At 40.5% G+C, this 19,441-nt stretch overlaps 1 protein-coding gene across 2 annotated transcripts in view; it reads right to left on the bottom strand.

The window, feature by feature from the left end:
- The window catches only part of LOC110843535, a 50,918-nt gene that overhangs the window by 6,112 nt on the left and 25,365 nt on the right, over positions 1-19,441 (bottom strand). For both annotated transcript variants that reach the window (XM_035847259.1, XM_035847260.1), the window contains 8 exons: positions 17,388-17,652; positions 6,847-6,930; positions 6,542-6,664; positions 3,516-3,565; positions 3,374-3,417; positions 2,660-2,781; positions 2,333-2,411; positions 592-864 (listed from right to left, as the gene is read on the bottom strand). In XM_035847259.1, the coding sequence (XP_035703152.1) occupies positions 592-864; positions 2,333-2,411; positions 2,660-2,781; positions 3,374-3,417; positions 3,516-3,565; positions 6,542-6,664; positions 6,847-6,930; positions 17,388-17,652 (1,040 nt within the window). The remainder of the gene's footprint in view (positions 1-591; positions 865-2,332; positions 2,412-2,659; positions 2,782-3,373; positions 3,418-3,515; positions 3,566-6,541; positions 6,665-6,846; positions 6,931-17,387; positions 17,653-19,441) is intronic.

Raw genomic sequence — 19,441 nt, 5'->3', positions numbered from 1 at the left:
TCAACGGTTTCCGTTCGAGCACTTACTCATTGGCCACTCTTCTGACACCAATCAAATCAAACAAAACAAATTTTCTGGTAGACCAACCATACATCTAACGACGATAGCGATAATACAAACTTATGTACATTCAACTATCTAAACTATCGTAAATATACAAACACAATTGGCTATCGTAATTCTGCCTGAATTAATGTGCAATGGGATTGTAATTTATTTTCAATATTGTAAAAACCTCTGAAAATTTAAGACAAAGATCATCACACACAAATACGTATAAACATGTGTAATAGCGTATCTTTGTCTTGTGCAGAATGTAGGAATTTCGTCTACATGATCGAATCCTATATAAGTTCATTTCAATTCATGCTCATTCCAGCAGCCACACTACAACAAATATTGTTCACTGATTCAATCCATCAGTTTTACATTGAGCCCAACTTATTCTCACCCTCTCTCACAATGGATATAAGAAAGACGGATAGTTCGTCTTTTGACGATGGGCTGGTCTTTCTGGGCGGATTGAATTACATTTTATTTGCCAACCAACTGATATGTAAATTGAATCTGAGAACGCAATTGACGACTCACCGCCCTTGCCATTCTTATCGATGGAGTATTGGTAGACGTGAAGGGTGAAGACGATGTGCCCGGCTCCTCCACTTCCTCCTTCAGCCTTGGCGTTTATGGCGTCAAGAGCAGAATCCAAGTAGTATCCAGCAGTTTCCGGATTGGGGCTTCGCACTTCACTCACAGAATTGAGAACTGGGGCCGTCACACTTTTGGCCAAAGTCGACCCTTTGTGTCCGTTGACAGCACTTCCGTTCCCATCCAATAAATACGCTCCGGGCGGCTGATCTCCGTCTGCAATATCAAAAAAGAACAGATAATCAGTTGCCAATTTAGATAGCATAGCGAAAACCAAGACTTGGAAACATATAGCAAAGAAATAAAGTGGATATTTTGGTATCATGTGTGTAGCAAAATTTAAAATGAAATCAAACACAGTATTGAAGAAAGACTTGACATAACCAAATCAATCGAGATCGGTGATATTGCATTTGAAACTGATTTGCATTCAGAGCACGAGGGGATCGACGTGGAGAAAGGTAAATTGGATTTATAGAGAAATAGGTTCGCATTATTATGTGTGTGGTGATTGAGACATTCATTCCATGCGTGGTTCGAGATTCATCTGCACGTTGTGTATCATTATATGGTGTTGCGCTCATTATTACTGTCACAGATTCCTTGAGTTACAATGATTGCATTGGGTCATAGTTCTGCATTGCGATGTAATAACTCTGTCAAAAATCTGATCAGTTTCCACAGATTTCCTGGTTTCAAATGTTTCCAACGTGCTGCTACATATATACATAGGTTGTCATTCATATATGCTACATCTACATGATCCATTTGTAAATATATCCACGCATATGCGTGATCACGTTTTTCTATATAAAAGTACCCATATTTTTATATTGGTATGTAATTAAAAAAATATATATATACTTTAGAAACCTAAACAAGTCTTAAAAAAATTTGAAATACTAAGGAAGCTCAGTAACAAACAACAATGGAATCACCAACTGTGAGTCGAGACGAGGGTAAATCCTAGTTGAAAGCTTGAAGAATTAAAAGAGTAGTTGGTTGAGAGGGCTGTAACTTAAATTGGGTCTTTGGCTATACATACAATGTACATGCATACATAGGCACATATGTATTCGTATAACAGATATGTACTTATGCCAGTGTATTTTCATGCCCAGTTGTTATTTAGAGTTTACGATTGTACCAACTTGTCCTCAACAACCACCACTTTCACTGCTTTCACTTAACTCGGTACATATTTTTCAATAAATTAAGTGCTTTCACTTTCTTCCCTGCTTTGTTCGTGGATCAATTTCTTCAATGCGTGGAATGCAAACCTCACACGCATTTCTAGCATTACTTGAATTTCTTGGCTTTCTCCTTGGAAAGAAGTCTGCGTGTCGTCGCATCCAGCCTCGTCTCTTGGAAAACAAGTCTCCGTTCTCATCTCTGGAGTGAACGGTGGTGGGATTCAATTGGAATCGTAATCGGGAGAGGAAATCTTTCCCCACATCTTCCCGTCTTAAATGAACCGGAGAATTACCCAGCTCGGCCTAGAACGATATGTAACACCGGAAATGCATCCTTTTTCTCCGGTTGGTCTCAAAAACTTTTCTTCCACTTTTAAGATGCAAACTCGTGCATGCAACTTTCACCATCGTGAAAATTTTGTCTCTTCTACTTGTGACGAAATTCTTCTCAAGTTGGATCAGAGCAAAATTACAAATTAAAAAAGTCTTACCGTTCACGAAGGGAAGAAGTAAATCAGTGATGGTTTCATGTACGGATCCCCCAGTAACTTCAAGAGCCGAAACGCGGACCTGTGTTTTTAATTGAATTTATAAAATTGTAATTTAAAATTGGGACCATAAAGATAAATACATCGGATTCCTGCCAAAGTGTAAAATAAAAATATAAAGAATAACTGCTGCGTCAGAGCGGTTTAAAGTTTTGATGAGACGAGTTATTATTGCCTGGTACGTCAGGATTCATAATGCATCATTTTTTGTCAGGAATCGAATACGCATTTGCAAATAAATGATGAAATTTAATAAATAAATCTACTAACCGAGAAACGAGAACCAGTTTTCTGCTTCTGTTCCTGAATGGATTTAAACAACCAGGAAATCGCTGTTGGAATCATTCCTAGCTTTTGGGTGGAAGGTTTTCCAAACATGGTCTGTTTCTTTCCTACATAAATATGTAGAGTTAAGTTCAGTTACGTTCAATTTTGTAATTAGACCATTCTTATAAAACACATGCACAATGTGTGCATGGACGCGTGTACACATGGATCTTTGTTGGACGATTACCAGCAGTTAAAGATGGTTGAAGAGAAAAATGAGCTAACTCGAGTTTAATGGATTAATGAGGAAAGACAGTTTAAGACAGCACGACGACGTCTTGTCTTCCTACTCCCAGATGAGTTTAAGATTTCAAGGAGTCATCACAATTAAGGGGAGTGCCAAAGCTGTCTTAGCTTTCTCCGCCTAACTTTTAGCAGCTTCATTAGCATTTATTACCCTTGTGCACGAACGACAGAGCGACGATAGCTCGACCCTCTCATCGCACATGTATTTATATATATCGTAGGAGGAGGAGGAGAAGCTGCATAATCTGTTGTTGACTGTTCAAAGGAAAATAAAGCTGCATCCTCCTTTTTTCGCGAAATGGAAGCTTTAATTATTATAAATACGAAATAGAGCTCTGGATGGATAAGCTCAGGTCATGAATAAGTGGATAAATGGGGTTTAATAAATTTTTGCTGTAAAAGAGAACCAACCTGCGCTGCAGTATCCTAATGCAACCAAACATCCATCTTCTCCACTGAAATACATACGTAGTAAGGTTAGTTTGCTTAATTTTGTAATATTTTCATAGTTATAAATACATGGCTTAATAAAGGCCAAAATATTTGAATTTACCTGATGACAGACGCAACCAGCTCTGCAGCAGCTGAAGCACATATTTCCGCCTGTTTTGCATATTAAGAACACTTGTTACATTTTCATATTATAATTCAACTTCACCAACCACAGACAAAGCAAAGTTTTGACAACAATTAGTTACTCAGTTGAAGGAATAAGTAGAGCATTTTGCTTCGCTGGTCTTCTTAGAAATCTACTTTCACCTATCTTAACATTAACGCGATCATCACGAATGGATTTGTGTTTTCAGGTGAAGTTAAGTTCTGGTTACACTGGATATATGCATGTATGTATCTGTATCTGTATCTGTATCTGTATGGTTAATCTACAATACCATAATGTGTATGACATATACTTAGGATCAGTAGGTAAATTTCATGGAATATTAGAAATGTCACTCATATTTTTTTCAATTCGACACGAGACCAATCTTTCCCAATCGCTGCTGCATTATTTCTTTCGTGAGCCATTGTCCTAAGAACAATGAAAACGTGGAAAACGCGTGCAGTTGAGTCATTCGGAAATTGCAACTACAACACTCGTAATCCGGAAGAGGAAACCGGAAAATGGGACGTAAAAATTTTGAGTGGGCTTCTTTTTCGCCGTTCGCAAGCTGTAGGACGGGAGAAGGAAAGAGTTGGATGGATGGGCGGAGAGGGGAAGGAAGAAAGCAAGTCGGACCAAATTTCTCTCCAGATTTCAGATGGTTCATTTCTGCAGCAGATAATGGAGCACCACGCCACACATTGTCTTCCCAGTGAAAATTGCAGTTCGGAAGGAGGCAAGTGCAGGAATTACGATGCAACTCACAAACTTGTGTGACGACTTTCCCCAGAACTCTGCTTGGGTTGGAAGGGTTGGTTGGACAAAGATGAAGTCGGAGCAGAAGTGGCTGCTTGGTGGCTGGAGGTAGTTTATGATTTGGTGCAATAATCTGTCTCTGGAGGACAATATTATTCGTAATGAATATGCGAAGGACACATCACATATTGAATCGGGACAGGAGGGGCGGCCCCGAGTTCATATCTTTCTCAACATAAATCATGCCCAAATTGTTCCGTGTCGCATTTATAATTTGTGAATCTTGGGCGAAAGTGGGATGTAAAGAAATTGTGGTTGAATATAAAGAAGAATGTCGTGTCATAATGTGGTGCTTATCTCAGAAGTATTTTAAAAACACTTTTTTATTCCCATCTTTTGTCTTCCTATTTTTCCCAAGTGCGAGCATAAATTGCTGCCTTGCTGGGGTGGGATTCAGACGGGCCTTGCACTATGAGGTTGAACTTTGGCCTGTGAAATGCAATTTAAGAGTAGTCCTCGATCATTGCGTTGGATGGATGTGTCGAGTGCATAAGGTCGCCCTCGCTCTTTATACATGTTGCAATGTCCCTATTAAAAATGGAAATCGTTAGTGTTCACTTTTCACTTCCAACGTATGTGCATGTGCTGGCCCTGACCCTTCACATCGTCGTCAGCTTGCACTAAAAGACTATAAAAAATGCGTGCGTCCAGCAAAAGTCGAGACTCTAATATCGATGTCACGACGGATATTGAAAGTTATAACGAGGGAATGAAAACCATCTATTATTTGGTATACGTATGCACTCATCTTTAGGGGATGATGATCAGGGAAGGAAGGAAATGATTGTGCAAATACAGATCATTCTTTTACTGCTTATTGGTTTCCGAGCACAAATTGAATATGACGAGACAGCCAAAAAGTGAGCACAAGAAGTTGAAGATAAACAAAGGAGATCCAAATACTCCGTACAACAATAAGACAATGGGAGGAAATGGCTGTGAAGGCACAAAATAATGGGCAACAAGCTCCAAACTGGAAAGGAGGAGATGAAAATGGAGATTTTGCAGTTTGAATTGTGTTGAGACAAAGGGATGATGGGAGTAAAAGCAGAGTGATTGAAGAGTGAGAGGAGAGAGAGCATAATAATGGATGGGAAAATGATAAGCGGGATTTCATGTGTCATAGTCATCATTTTGTCATACAAACTGGGATTGACTTGCTTTCTCCCTACTGCCTTCGCTTATGGGGACTCCAAAGCGAGAGGTGGAGGCGGAGGTGGTGGTCGTGGTATCAACCTTCTCTTAACCAACGCATGCATAAGTAAATGCAAGGACGTTTCGATTGGGAAGGTGGGTGGCATGAAGAACTTGCACGGACTAAAAATGCCTTAAATAAGGTAGAGAGCAGTAAAAATGGAACCCCATTCTTCCCGTCTTATGCTGTTTTATATACTTTATGACATTGTGTGGAGAGGAAGCGGTAGGAATAAGAAGACCACGTTATCAAATGATGAGGATCTGACTCGAACGTAAAATCGAAAATGGTTTAGTTTACGAGAGAGAGAAAGAGCAGAGTCAGAAGAGAGACATTTGAGATTTTGGTTTTGGTAAAAGTCAACGGTGACGAGGAGTAGCAGTTGTCAAGAAGACGACGACGACGACTTTCCCGTTTTATCATCTCTCATGACTTCAAGTTATCCAATCAAGTGGGATTTCGGGATGACGGGGAGCTATAGGGCTCCACGAGACCCAGGGACACGAAATCTTCTTTTTGTTTAAGTTAAACCTACCTACGAAACAAACTCTCATCACTCCCGTTGCTGCAAAACTTGGCATTTCTGATATTGTATCGGGACCGGCACAGGTACTTTTGATGCACATAAATAATTCCTTCTTCCCCAGCCGCGACGTGTTTTTAGAACTTTACGAGATTTATCAAAGTATCGACTTTGTGTCTCTCGTGATAGAAAATGATAAATGTCACAAATCCATCCATTCATCTAATAATAAATCCGACTTGTCCTCCTCTCCCTCCCCGAACTTGTGTTCATTGTAATGTTGTGATATGTGCTGATACTTACATATACGTATATCTACGTGCTTATAATATTATTAAATTCACGCAGTGATTTACGAGTCACGTGGACATGATGCGCTGCACCATTGGGGGCATTAGTAAATACGGAGGAATTAAATGTAGCGAAAGATTTGGGAAGACGGACCTGGTCATCATCTTCACTGAAAATCCCGTCGAATCCGAACATTTTTGGGGCCGAGACTCCGACACGTCGTTCCTCTGGAGTAATCCCATTAGGGCCCGTCCCCCCTGGGTCGATCAGGGTCACCTATAAATTCCATTAATATTTATGTACCAAATTACTGTTGGTATGATGTGGACAATGCTTAAGCGCATGTGCCGTGTTATATAAATATTTAATTTTTAGAGGGTTATTGTTTCTTTAATTTACAGGAATTATTGTCTACTTTAAAGTTCAAACTTATATTCGAATATGTAAGGTCCACTTACTTGCTTGCGTCGCTGGTCCACGCCCAGAATTCCAGGCCCACTCGCTTCCTCTGGGTTCTCGCACACTCGAAGCATGACTTTCACCTAGAAACCACAAATATGTCGTAATCATTAACGTCATAGTCTTATCACTGAGGATGAGATGTCGTCCATGCACTTTCATTGACAAAATTGGTTCATGTGTGCATAACTGCAGAGCTGCATTTTCTTATAGTACCACTCCATCCATGCAAATATCAATTAACCTGATCTTAATTAATGCACTCCATTACATCCTTCGCTGCGATTTAAATAATTTAGCAGGTTAACTAAGCCAAAGATAATCTGAGATTCAACTTGCAGTCCAAAAACATATTTCAACCGGGATGAAGCGGGTCGAGATAACAAACTAAACAACCAGCAGCAGCAGCGTCCTCATGACGTGCACTTAAATTCCCTCTCCTGCAATCCACTTCCGGAAATGCCCATCTCGCTCAACCAGCAGTGCATGCAGTACAAACTACACAGGCAATCAAATGTCCCATTCGAATGCCACCAGACTGCAACCCCTGAGCGAACAGAGTGCAAGACACAAGTCACACTGTTTACAGAGAGACAACATCAGCAATAATAAGCATGCCGGCATCGGGAGGAAGGGAGCGAGGGAGTAACAACCACTTTTGAAACTTTCACCAGAATTTACGCTCATGGCCACCATCGCATTGAATTGAGTGTCTCATTATTGATTCTAATGATCATCGCAATCCTCCCACCAAATTGAATGAAATGCTCATGAAGTGAAATGGAAAATGTCCAACGGAAACATATCTACGAGAGGACAACGGAATCCTCAAAATGTGACAGCTTTCTCCCTTCTGCCATGGATTCGACCCTGGAAATGGCGACTTTCACTTGTGATTGCAACTTTCTGCAAACAGATGCGTTCACCGCACACACATTTCCTCCTCAACTAAATATGTAGTAGTTTGGCCCTTAATGGGTTCCATCCACTTGTACCGGAGAACTCATCTAAAGGGTGTTAATAAAGTCCGATCCCATGCATTTTTTGGAGCGTGGTTGTTACAAATTCAGCTGGAACTTTTGAACCAGTGAAGTTATTTATTTCAAATTTTTACCATGGGAGGAACAACTAAACGTGTAAGTCATGAGCATCTTAGAGTTGAGATACAAACATTGTATCAGCAGGGGCTTAAACCTACAGAAATTGTGCAAAAATTGGGCTGCAGCCGCAGAACTGTTTGGAAATGGAAGAATAAAAATTTTGTCCACGACAAAAAGCGACCAGGGCGACCCAGAAAGGTGTCACCTACCACAAAAAGAATGATTAAAAACAGACTTTGCAAGAAAACCGGTAGTTCATTACGTAATTGAGCAAGGGAGTTAAATGACTCAAAACGCTATAAAGAGAAGAAGAAGCAAATTAACTGTGTGACCGTGCAAAAATTTGTGAAAACTACGAAGTGGGGTCACACAGCTTACAAACTAACCAAAAAAACCTCTCATGTCACAAAAATATATCGATGACCGTCTGAAATTTGAAGAACTCCTTCAGAAAAGTGCCCATTTGAGTGAAAAAAGACTTGGTGAAGAATTGCGCAGTCACATCCTTTGGACTGACGAATCTATTATTGAGCTATATCCAAAATTGAACCAACAAAATGTTCGTTACAGGACAGAAAACAAATCGGATGTACCATCAAGAGTAGTCCCAAAATTCGGGCTTAAAGTTATGGTAGCGGGTGGATTTTGTGCACGTGGCGTGACTCCTCTACATATCATACCAAAAGGCCAAACAGTCAATGCAAAGTATTATATGGAAAAAATATTACCTATCTATTTCGATAGCATGGGGAACAAGGAAATATTTCCGAATGAAAGAAAAATAGTTTTCATGCAGGATGGTGCTACAGCCCATACAGCAAAAGCGAGTTTGAGTCTCATCAAGACGCAAGTTTCAACGGTCTGGAGCAAGGGGGTGTGGCCCGGAAACAGCCCAGATTTGAATCCCCTGGAGAACCTGTGGTCCATACTTAAGGAAAATGTATACAAAGAACCACAACCCCGGACGAGGGAAGAGCTAGTAAAAAAAGTTCAAGATGTATGGAATTCGATTCCCACAGACACATTGGAAAAATTAGCACAGAGCCTTAAACAAAGAGTTGAGGGCATGGTTAAAGTAAATGGTAACAAGACCAAATACTAAGGTAAATATGTCGAACATTTTTTGTAAGTATCACGGGTAGTTTTTTTTATACTAGCCTTCACTTTTTTATAGGAAAAATGGGATCGGACTTTATTAACACCCTTTAGTGCAGCGTTGGCTTTCCAAATAATTGTAAAATCGGCTCGACTTCAGCAAGTATCATCCCCTCGTCTTCTCCTCCTCCTGCTTTCTCCACTTTGAAGTAACCTAGGATTTGTCACGTCTGGCGGTGTGCTCGTTCCTTCCGCGTTCTCCACTCGAAAGTCAAAATACATTCCCCATTTGGTCATTGCTTTACTGTGGAGAGATTCAGATTTTACTTTGATGGGGCTAGTCAATTTGATTTTCGTCCGTGAATATGGAAAAATGGGGAGTAATGTTGTGATCATCAGCGACGAAAACTTAAAATAAATAATGATTTAGAGAATCTTACAGATCTTATGGATCTTATGAACGACATTTAATGATGACAAGTAATAATTGTCATTTTTTGAGGATTATATACTATTTGGAAAGCATCCCGTCTCCAATATTTCGGATAGTAATAGAAACGAAACAAGAGAAAAGATATAAAACATGGCACAAACTATTCTCCAATCATTTTGGACAGGATTGGACAGGAAATCAGAAACCGAAAACACGGATGTGACAGGACGCGACTGCAATGCATAATGTGTCACATTCGTCACGGAAGCAAGAATTCTCTTCTTCGGCGAGATTCACGGCCTCCTCGACTCAACTTGAGATCAAATGTGGCCCAAGGACAAGAAACTTTGGTTTGTTCGTAAATTTCCCCCTGGAAGATGCAACTGCACTTTAGTGCGCTTCCAGCCTAGAATTTACTACAACTGAATTGGAAACAATGTAAGTTGAAATCAAAACAAGACCGCAGGGAACTGCTAAAGATATAATATAACGCGGTGGAAGTGGGAGGAAAGAGCATCATGCACCAATGAGATCGGCATCAGATGGTGGAAACAAAACCCAAGTGTGTACTTGTGCTGTTCTGTTGTGGAAGAGACGACCTTGTGTTCTGGGATGCACTTTCTGATCCAAAAAATAATAATAATAAGACAAACATTTTCCCCCTGAGCAGAAGAGATTTCAGGAAGATGCCTCCGTTTCAGAGGTGTTTGGGTCCAGCGGAGGGATGAAGACGAAGAGAAGCTTAAGCAGTTTGTGGAGGCCGGACGGGAATAAAAAGTTTCAATCTGAGCCCATAAAATGGAGACCCCCCGCTTTCGAGATTACGACCATCTGCGACCCACCACCAGAAGACCAGAGGAGGAGGAGAGTTTGATGACGGGATGCAGCTTACCCACCAAGAGATGCAACTTTCAAAGGGACAAACATGGTGCACCAGCTTTCATCTCGTCATCACAATATTCGCTCATCGTAACCATCGCGTGCATTAGCATCGTAGCTCCCACTCTGCAAACCTTTTTAAAATGTTTCAGAAATCATCAGTTCCTTTTTCCGATATGTGAATAAGGCTGAAAAGATTTGAACCATCTGATATTTCTGCCGACAATTTCTTGGCAATTTGAAGAACCAATCACGCAGACTATGTGAGCCGGTGCATTTTACGAATACGCTAATACATGATGGCTCTCACCATTTGTAGATATGAGCTGACTGGTTATTTATTGGCGTGCTAGATACTTCTTCACAATTCTGATTTGCTTTTACTATTTTGTGCATCTATAATTTCCGAATCGTTCGAAAATGAAAGCAATGAAAAAATAGGTTAACACTTTCACCAAAATTGCATCCATCTTACTCAAAGGACAATAAACACATTTTCATAATTCATCACACATCTACATATCTCTCTCCTATCTGTATGTCCGTAAGTGTATCAACCAAAGTTCTGCCCCATCATTGACATCGACAATTGACGCTCAGAAGAGTGAGCTCGTAAAGTGAAAAGCGTAATTTTTCTAAGTAAACATAAACAACAAACTCAACGCACCCCAAACCCCACTTTACACCAGATGAGAGAGGAGTGAAAATGAGAAATGATCCACAATACGGGAGCTACGGCGTGGTGCACGTAGGGGAAAGTTTGACGCGATGCAAGCGATGCATTTTATTTTAGTGCCAATTCTTCATCATCTCACTCAACTTTGTGAGCAGCAGCAAGTCATCATAACTTCGGACCCCAGTTGCAGTTGGTTACAGAGAGAGACGTGAAAATGGGAGGATGAAATGTCTGACTGGCTGCATAGGTAATGCAAATGCAAGTCTTGCCTGCCTCGTCGTGTCAAAATATTTCAAATCCAACCCATTCAACTTGAGCACATCGTTGCCGAGTGAGAGGCACAGTTTTTATTTTTATTCTAATATTTCAATTTTTCAGCTACGCCACCAAACCACGATCCTCACACTCGCTGTTATGCTTTCACTTGCGACGAATGCAAGATTGCATTGTGCTTTCCATCCGTTCTAAAAACCATTGTGAAATTTGAGTCTCTCCAAACAAACCAAAGGCAATACGTGTCTGCTGCTCCCTTCTGCGTCTGGATTAGTTGGAGTTGGCATTGCTAAATTGGACGCGAATGGTGCTGGGTATTCTGGAGTGAATTGTACTTTTGATTTTGAATGGTGAAAACTCCTGCTCCCATTGAGGTAGGATTCCTGATTCATTTTGCAGAGAGAGAGAAAGAGAGCGTTTCTTTCGGCTGGCTGGTGAACAGGGTAGTTTACTTTGTTGGACAGGAATCACCATTGAAGAATATGATTCATCTCTCTCCATTCAGCTGTCATCCTGCAGTTGTAGTTCAGAGAAATGACGGAGAACCTAAATGTTTAGATTGGGCAAGTTGGAGTTCGAAAACATGGGATCCAAAATCTCAACCCTTTCCTACCTCGCACTTCCAGAGAAATAGAGAAAGCGATGGTTAAAAGACGGCCAAACTCTCAAACCATCAAATTCACCATCACTCACTCGTAAATTGCATGTTTTATCCAACCGGCAGTATTTTTTTCAAATTTTTGAAAATTATCCATCAAAATCCTAGAAATTTGTCTCATCCCAACACATAGCTAGTTACATATAACTTTTCTTATGAAGAGGAATTGGAGTGTCTGTGCATACATAGTAATTCATTTGTGAAGCTAATTTTAATTTTACGGTGAGATCATGCCTGATTTACAGCTGATGAGTTCCTAATTTATTTTTCTCCTTAGAATCACACCCGCATCGAAATGACTTGCTCTCTCCAAACGTAGCCAGAAAAGTTAATGTACTGTGATAAAACACATTCTGCATTGCCACGCTGCACATTGTATTCCCCAGTAAAACAGGTGGAGGGAGGTGGGTACGTGCATATTCGCCTTGGTTCCCTTTGCGTAATACATATTAACTCGGCAGGTTTTGTTTGAGTCTCTCTCCATGGGCTTTGGTTTCACTGATTATCTTTGGGACCAAGGAATGCACACGAACTATCTAATCAACGCCCTTGTCTCCAAAACCATCCTCGCCACCACCTCCTCGTGAGAAACTAATAACATGCTCAAGAAACTATGAGCCTTATAAACTTTAAATGCATATCAGCTCTGTTTCCTTCATCCGCATTTTCACGAGTTCTTCTCTTCAAGAAACTTTCTCCCCTTGTCCCGATAATGTCTAATTTAAATTGGATTCCTATTTCGATTGATTGAGTAGAGCACTCCTCGCTTGGAATTTTATCAAGATTACCTGCTATTGTATTTTACAACCTTATGTATTCACCGACCAGGCAAGCTGCTCTATTACCTGATCCCGCCTCGGTGAAAGTAATATGCATAATAAGTAGCTGAAGGTGCATGCCTGTAATCCCGACAAAAGGAAAGCAAGGCGACGCAGCAAGCGGTGGAGCAATAACGGTGGAAGAAGGAGGGATAAGATGGCCATGATTTTGCTTATCCTTGCACAGCCAAGTATATTAAGCATGCAGGAATTTGTGGTGGGAACCCAATCATGAAATGGGGGAAGGTATTTACACTTTAAATGCAAAGTCATGTCGCACCAAACTTGTATAAACTTTCGCCGAGTTTGATAGAGTTTTACTCCCATTTTGAGTAAAGTGCATATGCATTTTGCATATAAAGAATGGCTCAACGATGTCACGAAAGGAATTTTACAGAGTAAATTTTCAACCTCAGCAAATACGTGTCACTCTATTTTCTGCTCAATACTTTCATAGTTCGATTATGTGCTGGTTGCATATGCTACATTTCCGAGTACCGTGAATAATGTGCCCATAAGCGTAACTGGTGTAGATACGATTTTGGATATATCTATAACCTGACGTTACGGTTTCTGGAAAAGAAAACAGGTGCGAAAGTTGTTCATGCTGGCTGTTAAATCGAAAATGCATTGCGTCACATTTTGTTTGACATATGGAACAACTTTCTCAATGGGATATGAATTTAAAATATGCAGCTCTCACTCTCAAGAAAAGTCAGAGAAAACTGTGAAAACGCAGGAGAGGAAATTCAAGACAAACGCAAGATTTATAGGATTGGGAGCAAGCTTATGTTTTACGCACCGGGCAGAAAGTAAATCCTTGGATGCATTTCTCTGGATTTTTATGGGATAAAGATGCAATGCATTTCCACTACGCGTAGTTTTTCCACTCTTCATGTGTCCCTGAATGTTTGGAGAAGCTACGTCTGTTCGGCTACACACTGTTGGCAAGAAACACCACAATTCTTTCCCCATTGAGACGACTGACTTTCTTTTCTTGAAGGTTTTGTGTTCAACTTTTCTGTAAGCAGTGGCTCCTTCGTATGTATTTCTTGGTTTAGATTTAAAAGCGGTAATAGACTTCTGTCAAACTTAAAGAAGGAGCTCGAAAGGGACATAAAATAAAATGCAGTTAGTCCCAGTGCAGGGAATAAATGCTATAGACGGAGCCAACTCGTGTGCTATCTGCGATATATTTTTGGAGCTGTAAACGCTCTAGAATTTTAAGTAGGCATTGTCTTGAGTACTTATGGAGTTGATGTCGATAGAGGATGAGGACCGTCTCTTTTTCTCTCTGTGCGTCGCTTTCTGCCAAAAAAAATCCGGATCCAAAACTCGGAAGTTTGAATTTAGACAAAGAGTGGAAATGAGTTCTTTCTTCCAACGTATAAAATGCAGTGCTGAAGTAGAATGCAATGCAGGATTGAATACAAATGTGCAACGCCACTGAGACAGCAGGGAAAACCAAGTCAATCTCAATCCTGAGAGTTGGTTAGGCTCCACAGAGAGGAAAAGGGAATGAAGCTAACCTCATGTTTACGAAATGAATCTCATGAATACAATATTCTACAATTTCTGTCTATTTCGTTTAGATTTACTTTGACTGTAGTTGGACTTATATATTTGCACACACACACACGCACAGGTCTTCTGGCAGACAAAGTCAAATGTGCAATTACACACTCTGGGGAACACACTCTGAACTCGGAATTGCAATTCGTTTGCATTGCACCACACGCGTAATATTTATCCATCCAATCCTATTCTGTCCTGATGGGGTTGAGAGATAAATCTGCACAAAAGTCACGTTACAGGTACGTCCGGATCTCATCATTGTGAAATTGTTGTTGTAATGGAGTTTCTGATTTTTAGATCAAAATCTCGTACGCCGTTGCATACTGGATGCTGCCAAGGGACTTATGAATCTTTCTCTATGGATGGAATTTGATATTCACCAGGCCTGAGAAATAAATGACCCATGCGAGTTAGAATTATAGCTGACCCGACTGTTTCAGCTACCATGAGGTCGCACATATGTACTTATTACAGCCCAAAAACCATTCATCATCCTCATGCATATGTACATATATTCACGATGCAATTGACCTTTTCTCTTATGAATGGATCAGCCATATCCTACAATTTACGCTAAATTAGCAAATGTAAAATCATTTTGTAACTCTAAGCAAATTCCTTTGAAAAAATTAGGATAAAACCCAAGGTCGTTCTTTGATCAAACTGGTTAGAAAACAGGACGAGACACCTTTCTCAGCTTTCGTCTCAGAAGCAGAGGTAAAGTGCAGAGGACGGCAAAGTGGATTTCCACATTCCGAGTAAAAAGTGGTAAAAAATCTCGACAACACATCACATCACATTACTGCACTCCTCGCCCAGATGAAGCACATTTCAAACATTTCCTGCATCGGGCGTGGTGTTGTGGGGTGAGTGATATGATACGAATTTAATAAGACGTGGAGAAAGTAATTCAGCTTTGCAATTGCACTTTCCTCATTCCCCTTGACTTTGGTGGTAATGGACCTTTGCAAACCAAAAAAAAACCCAAACTTTTCTTGTGATCTCTCACAAAGGCAGGCACGACCATGGCATTCACCAAAATGCACTACACAGATTTGAGCATGCCATGCCACAAATGATACTTAAATTACCAAAGAAGAATCATCCATAGTTTATCACTTTATCTGAAGAAGCCAGCAAACTTCTGCTGCTTCCGTGCTTCACTATTTCGATCTGCTCAACATCCTCTTCTCCCCTCTTATTTCTTATTCTGCTTATGGTGATCACTATCGCCATGAGATCACTGCCTCCCTTGCCTACAGTCCTACTATGTAGAGGGATGATGGTGGTGGTATATCGGGGGTATTACGGTATTGCCCCATGTTCTTAAAATGACATTGAACCGAATGTCAGCTCAGAGGAGTTTTGTGATGTTTGTTATCTACCCTTCCTAATTTTACGCTCCTATTCATTCCACAGTCTTGAGTGTAATGGGTTATGCTTGAGACTTAATAAATTTTTCAGGGAGAGAAATGGTTTTATGGGAGGAAATAAGGTGGAAGGTGGAGTAAACCTGATGCGGATAATCATCAAACTTTTGAATTTTAAATGTTGAGCACCAGACGGAGCACCCCTTTGGCCTTTATTTGCGCTAATAAAACGAGTCTATCATGATATCTAAAGTGCTCATCGTCAACTATTCTGTGGAATCATCAACATTCAGCATTAAGATTATGCGGTGCTTATCCTTCTTGCTTGCATACTCTTTCCTACCTCGCTTGAATATTATATAAATATGTCGCTATTATTTTTTAATTGAAAATGGAGGCTAACGATTATTTCGTGTCATAAACAACGACATACACTCTCATTATTGCGATATTACCTTGTTGTTTGCAAAATTACAGAGTAAATGGCAAAACGGACATAACCTATTTTTTATAATTTGCATTTCACAAACGTTGTGCTCATATCATACCATGAAATGTCTGTTTATCGCCACGGATTAATGTCTCGCCATTTGCTTGTGGTGGTTGGAGACAAAATTTTGATATCGCAGGGTATGTTATATGCAAGTAGTAAATTGACCCCATGGAATAATATAATGTTAGTTGGTCCTCTCTGAATAGTTAGTAGTTAACTACGCTTCACTGAATCTGCTCATAATAATTCGGGAGAGTCGTCTGAGTGCAATTTTACCACCGATGCTGGCAGGATGAGCATTTTGGTGAATTGTCAGCCTTTGAGCCTTCGATGACTCACGAGCGACTGTGTTATCGTCATCTCATCCAACTTGCACACAAGAACAACACATGAGTGACACATTCCAGAATCGCTTCAAAATGATTATTATTGTGCTCCCCTCTCGCAAACCCTTGAAATTGAGATCAGATCAACGGATGAGCAGACGCATCATGACGACGACGACGACTTCATAAAATGATGTTGGTATTTGCAAATTTTACGAGCGCCATAAAAATTTTGCGAAATCTGGGGGAGCCTTTTGTACAGATTTCATTTCTCGGAAGACAGCTCGACACAACCCGGTTTATGTATATCACTTCCCCGTTGTCTGTACGAACTCCCCAGACATTGGTGCGTGAGTGGCACACGCAAAGTGTACTTAATATACGAATAAGTCGTAAAACTATGTACGTCTATTGTCCCAGGTTTAATATTTGCCAGAGTTTGGTCCTTACATAGAAATGTTGACCATAAAATGCACAATCAGGTTGATGATTTTTTGTATGATCACGATTAGCTTGACATTTTGGATCCACGAATAGTATTACGAGTGGATGGGTGGATGGAAGGGACTGATTTGGAATGACGAAAGTGAAAGCAATTTACAACTTCCTTCCGACTGTCCTCCCAGTCTCCACCCCACACACTAATAAAACAGTTCCCCTGTTTCAATTAAGAGACCACGTCCACTTTTACCAACGTCTTTAAAACAATCTTACATGCTCCAGATTCTGTATTGTATTATGAGGAGGAATACAAATTGAAAAGAAATCAAAAGTTCTGTAATTTCGCGATTATTAATGCAACATCCATTTTGAAAAAGCAAGGCAAGATTTTTCAATAACTCACCTTTCCCAACGGAGATTCTGATGATCCACGTCCCAACTTTCTGGAGAGCGCAGGTGGAATGGGGGTCGCATTCGATTTCTTCAAAACTGACGCGAAATCCACACGACCGTTTTGGGAGTTGGCCAGCGAATTGCTTTTGTTACTATTGCTGCCGAGGCTGCCGTGGCCGTTATTGCTGCCTCCCTGGTATGAGGACGACGACATGACGGCGTTGCTCATCATGGAAAGTCTGATGCAAGACGAGGTGACAGCTGCTGCACAAGATCTGGAACCAGTGATGAAAAGTCATTAGGAAAACACAAGTCTCCAAAAACATTCCAACTTTTTAACAAATGTGTTTCTCATGCAGCAATTAATGTAAATGAAAGTGTGGAAAGTCTGGATGTTTCCACGCGATGAATGAGATCCTTACCGAGATGTGACATTTAAAAGCGGCGAGACAACATATTTATTCAAGAGCGTTTCAAACATTTTGTAAAATTTAAATTGACTGCTTGCAACCATTTAACTGTGGGCTAGTAAATAGTGCAGTCTTAGTCGTAGGTATGTATGTATGTAGTAGCGTTACGTAACTGGGATGGAAGGGGTCGATGTCGATCTTGTACGGGATAAGTTGGAATGAAGTGATTGCACCACATGCGGGCTCGAACCCTTTCATCGACATATTACTCCTTGGAGAGTGGTTCAGTAGACAAAGTGTCTCTTATTTCACAGTAATTTCAAACTTTTACAAAGAACATGGACAAAAGTGACTTGTTTTCAATTTAGTTCAGTTGAACATGGCCATTTATTTTGAGCGTGTAGGCATGTCGAAGAAGAGAAGATGGACGATTTCTATAAAAAGACGCAAGAGTTCCAGTGTAATAGTGAGATGAGTAATTAAGGCAATGTCCACGTGATCAGTGTATTCTACTTTTGTTGTATGTACATATTATAGCAAAATTCTTTAAAATACGTATTCCATGAGTGAATGGTTGATTTGAATAGATTTAAAATCGGATCTCATCCCAATTTCGAGCATCAATTTAAGAGCAGAGAACGATGGGAATGACAGATCAAGATAAAAGACTTCTTCTTTCTCTGCAAAATCCTTCAAGCACCGTGAAATTCTCGAGAATTGTACAAAATCCTCGCAATCGCAACTCAGCTTAACCTACCAACCTGAGAATTTTAGACTTTGGAGAAGAAAAAAATCGTATATCGTAAAGAATATGCACACATTGCCTTCCAACCTAATCTTGATCCCCGATAGTTAAATGTCTTTCTAACCAGTCACAAGCAGAATGCTGGATCGTTGGATATTCGGCATTTTATCAAAATGTCAGTCCTGAGACCATAATGGGCTGAAGGATCAGGACCATCAGTCAACCCAAAACATTATTCTCCATGCGGTTTGGATCAGTTGTCATTCAGTTTGGGTCGAGAAGCATGGCAGACAATCGCCAAATGTAGAATACGGGTAGATACTCATACGCATATGCATAATCTGCTTGTAACCAACCTGTCCGGGTGACATTTTCTCGGAGTTGGGTAGTGGCAGTTGGTTTTTTACACTGCGGAGAGCGATGGGATAAACCTGATTGCCCAAACTTAATATGGACAAATGTCGGCCTGTGTCAGAGAAATCGTAAGTCACATATTACATGAGTGGATTGTGGGGTGAGTCAGGGTGGAGGTGCCCTGCATGGCATTCAAAGGTTGCTTTTTACAAGATTCCGTCTTGGGTTCTGAGACCAAAGATTTCAGAGCGGAAGGAAGAATACTCCTCTCAAAGGGAAGATTTGAACAATAAATTGTGGTTTCGATTTTGCATCCTGCTGCACCACACGCATATACCAATCCATTCCTCCGTCCGTCCGCATGTGAATGTACGTACGTGGAATGTAAAATGCAGATTGTGACAAGAGCGGAATCCAAATCCAATTTAACAGGGCACGCATGAAGGAAAGACAATGAAATCCAGATGCCTTTTCTTATGTTCGATTCTACCACTGGTCATTGCACAACAAATATTCATAGCCACATCACAAACTCCGACATGAACAATGGGGGAG

This window comes from Folsomia candida, unplaced genomic scaffold, assembly GCF_002217175.1.
Source record: "Folsomia candida strain VU population unplaced genomic scaffold, ASM221717v1 Fcan01_Sc002, whole genome shotgun sequence".
Lineage (NCBI taxonomy): Eukaryota > Metazoa > Arthropoda > Collembola > Entomobryomorpha > Isotomidae > Folsomia > Folsomia candida.
This window is presented reverse-complemented; position numbering and strand designations above follow the sequence as displayed.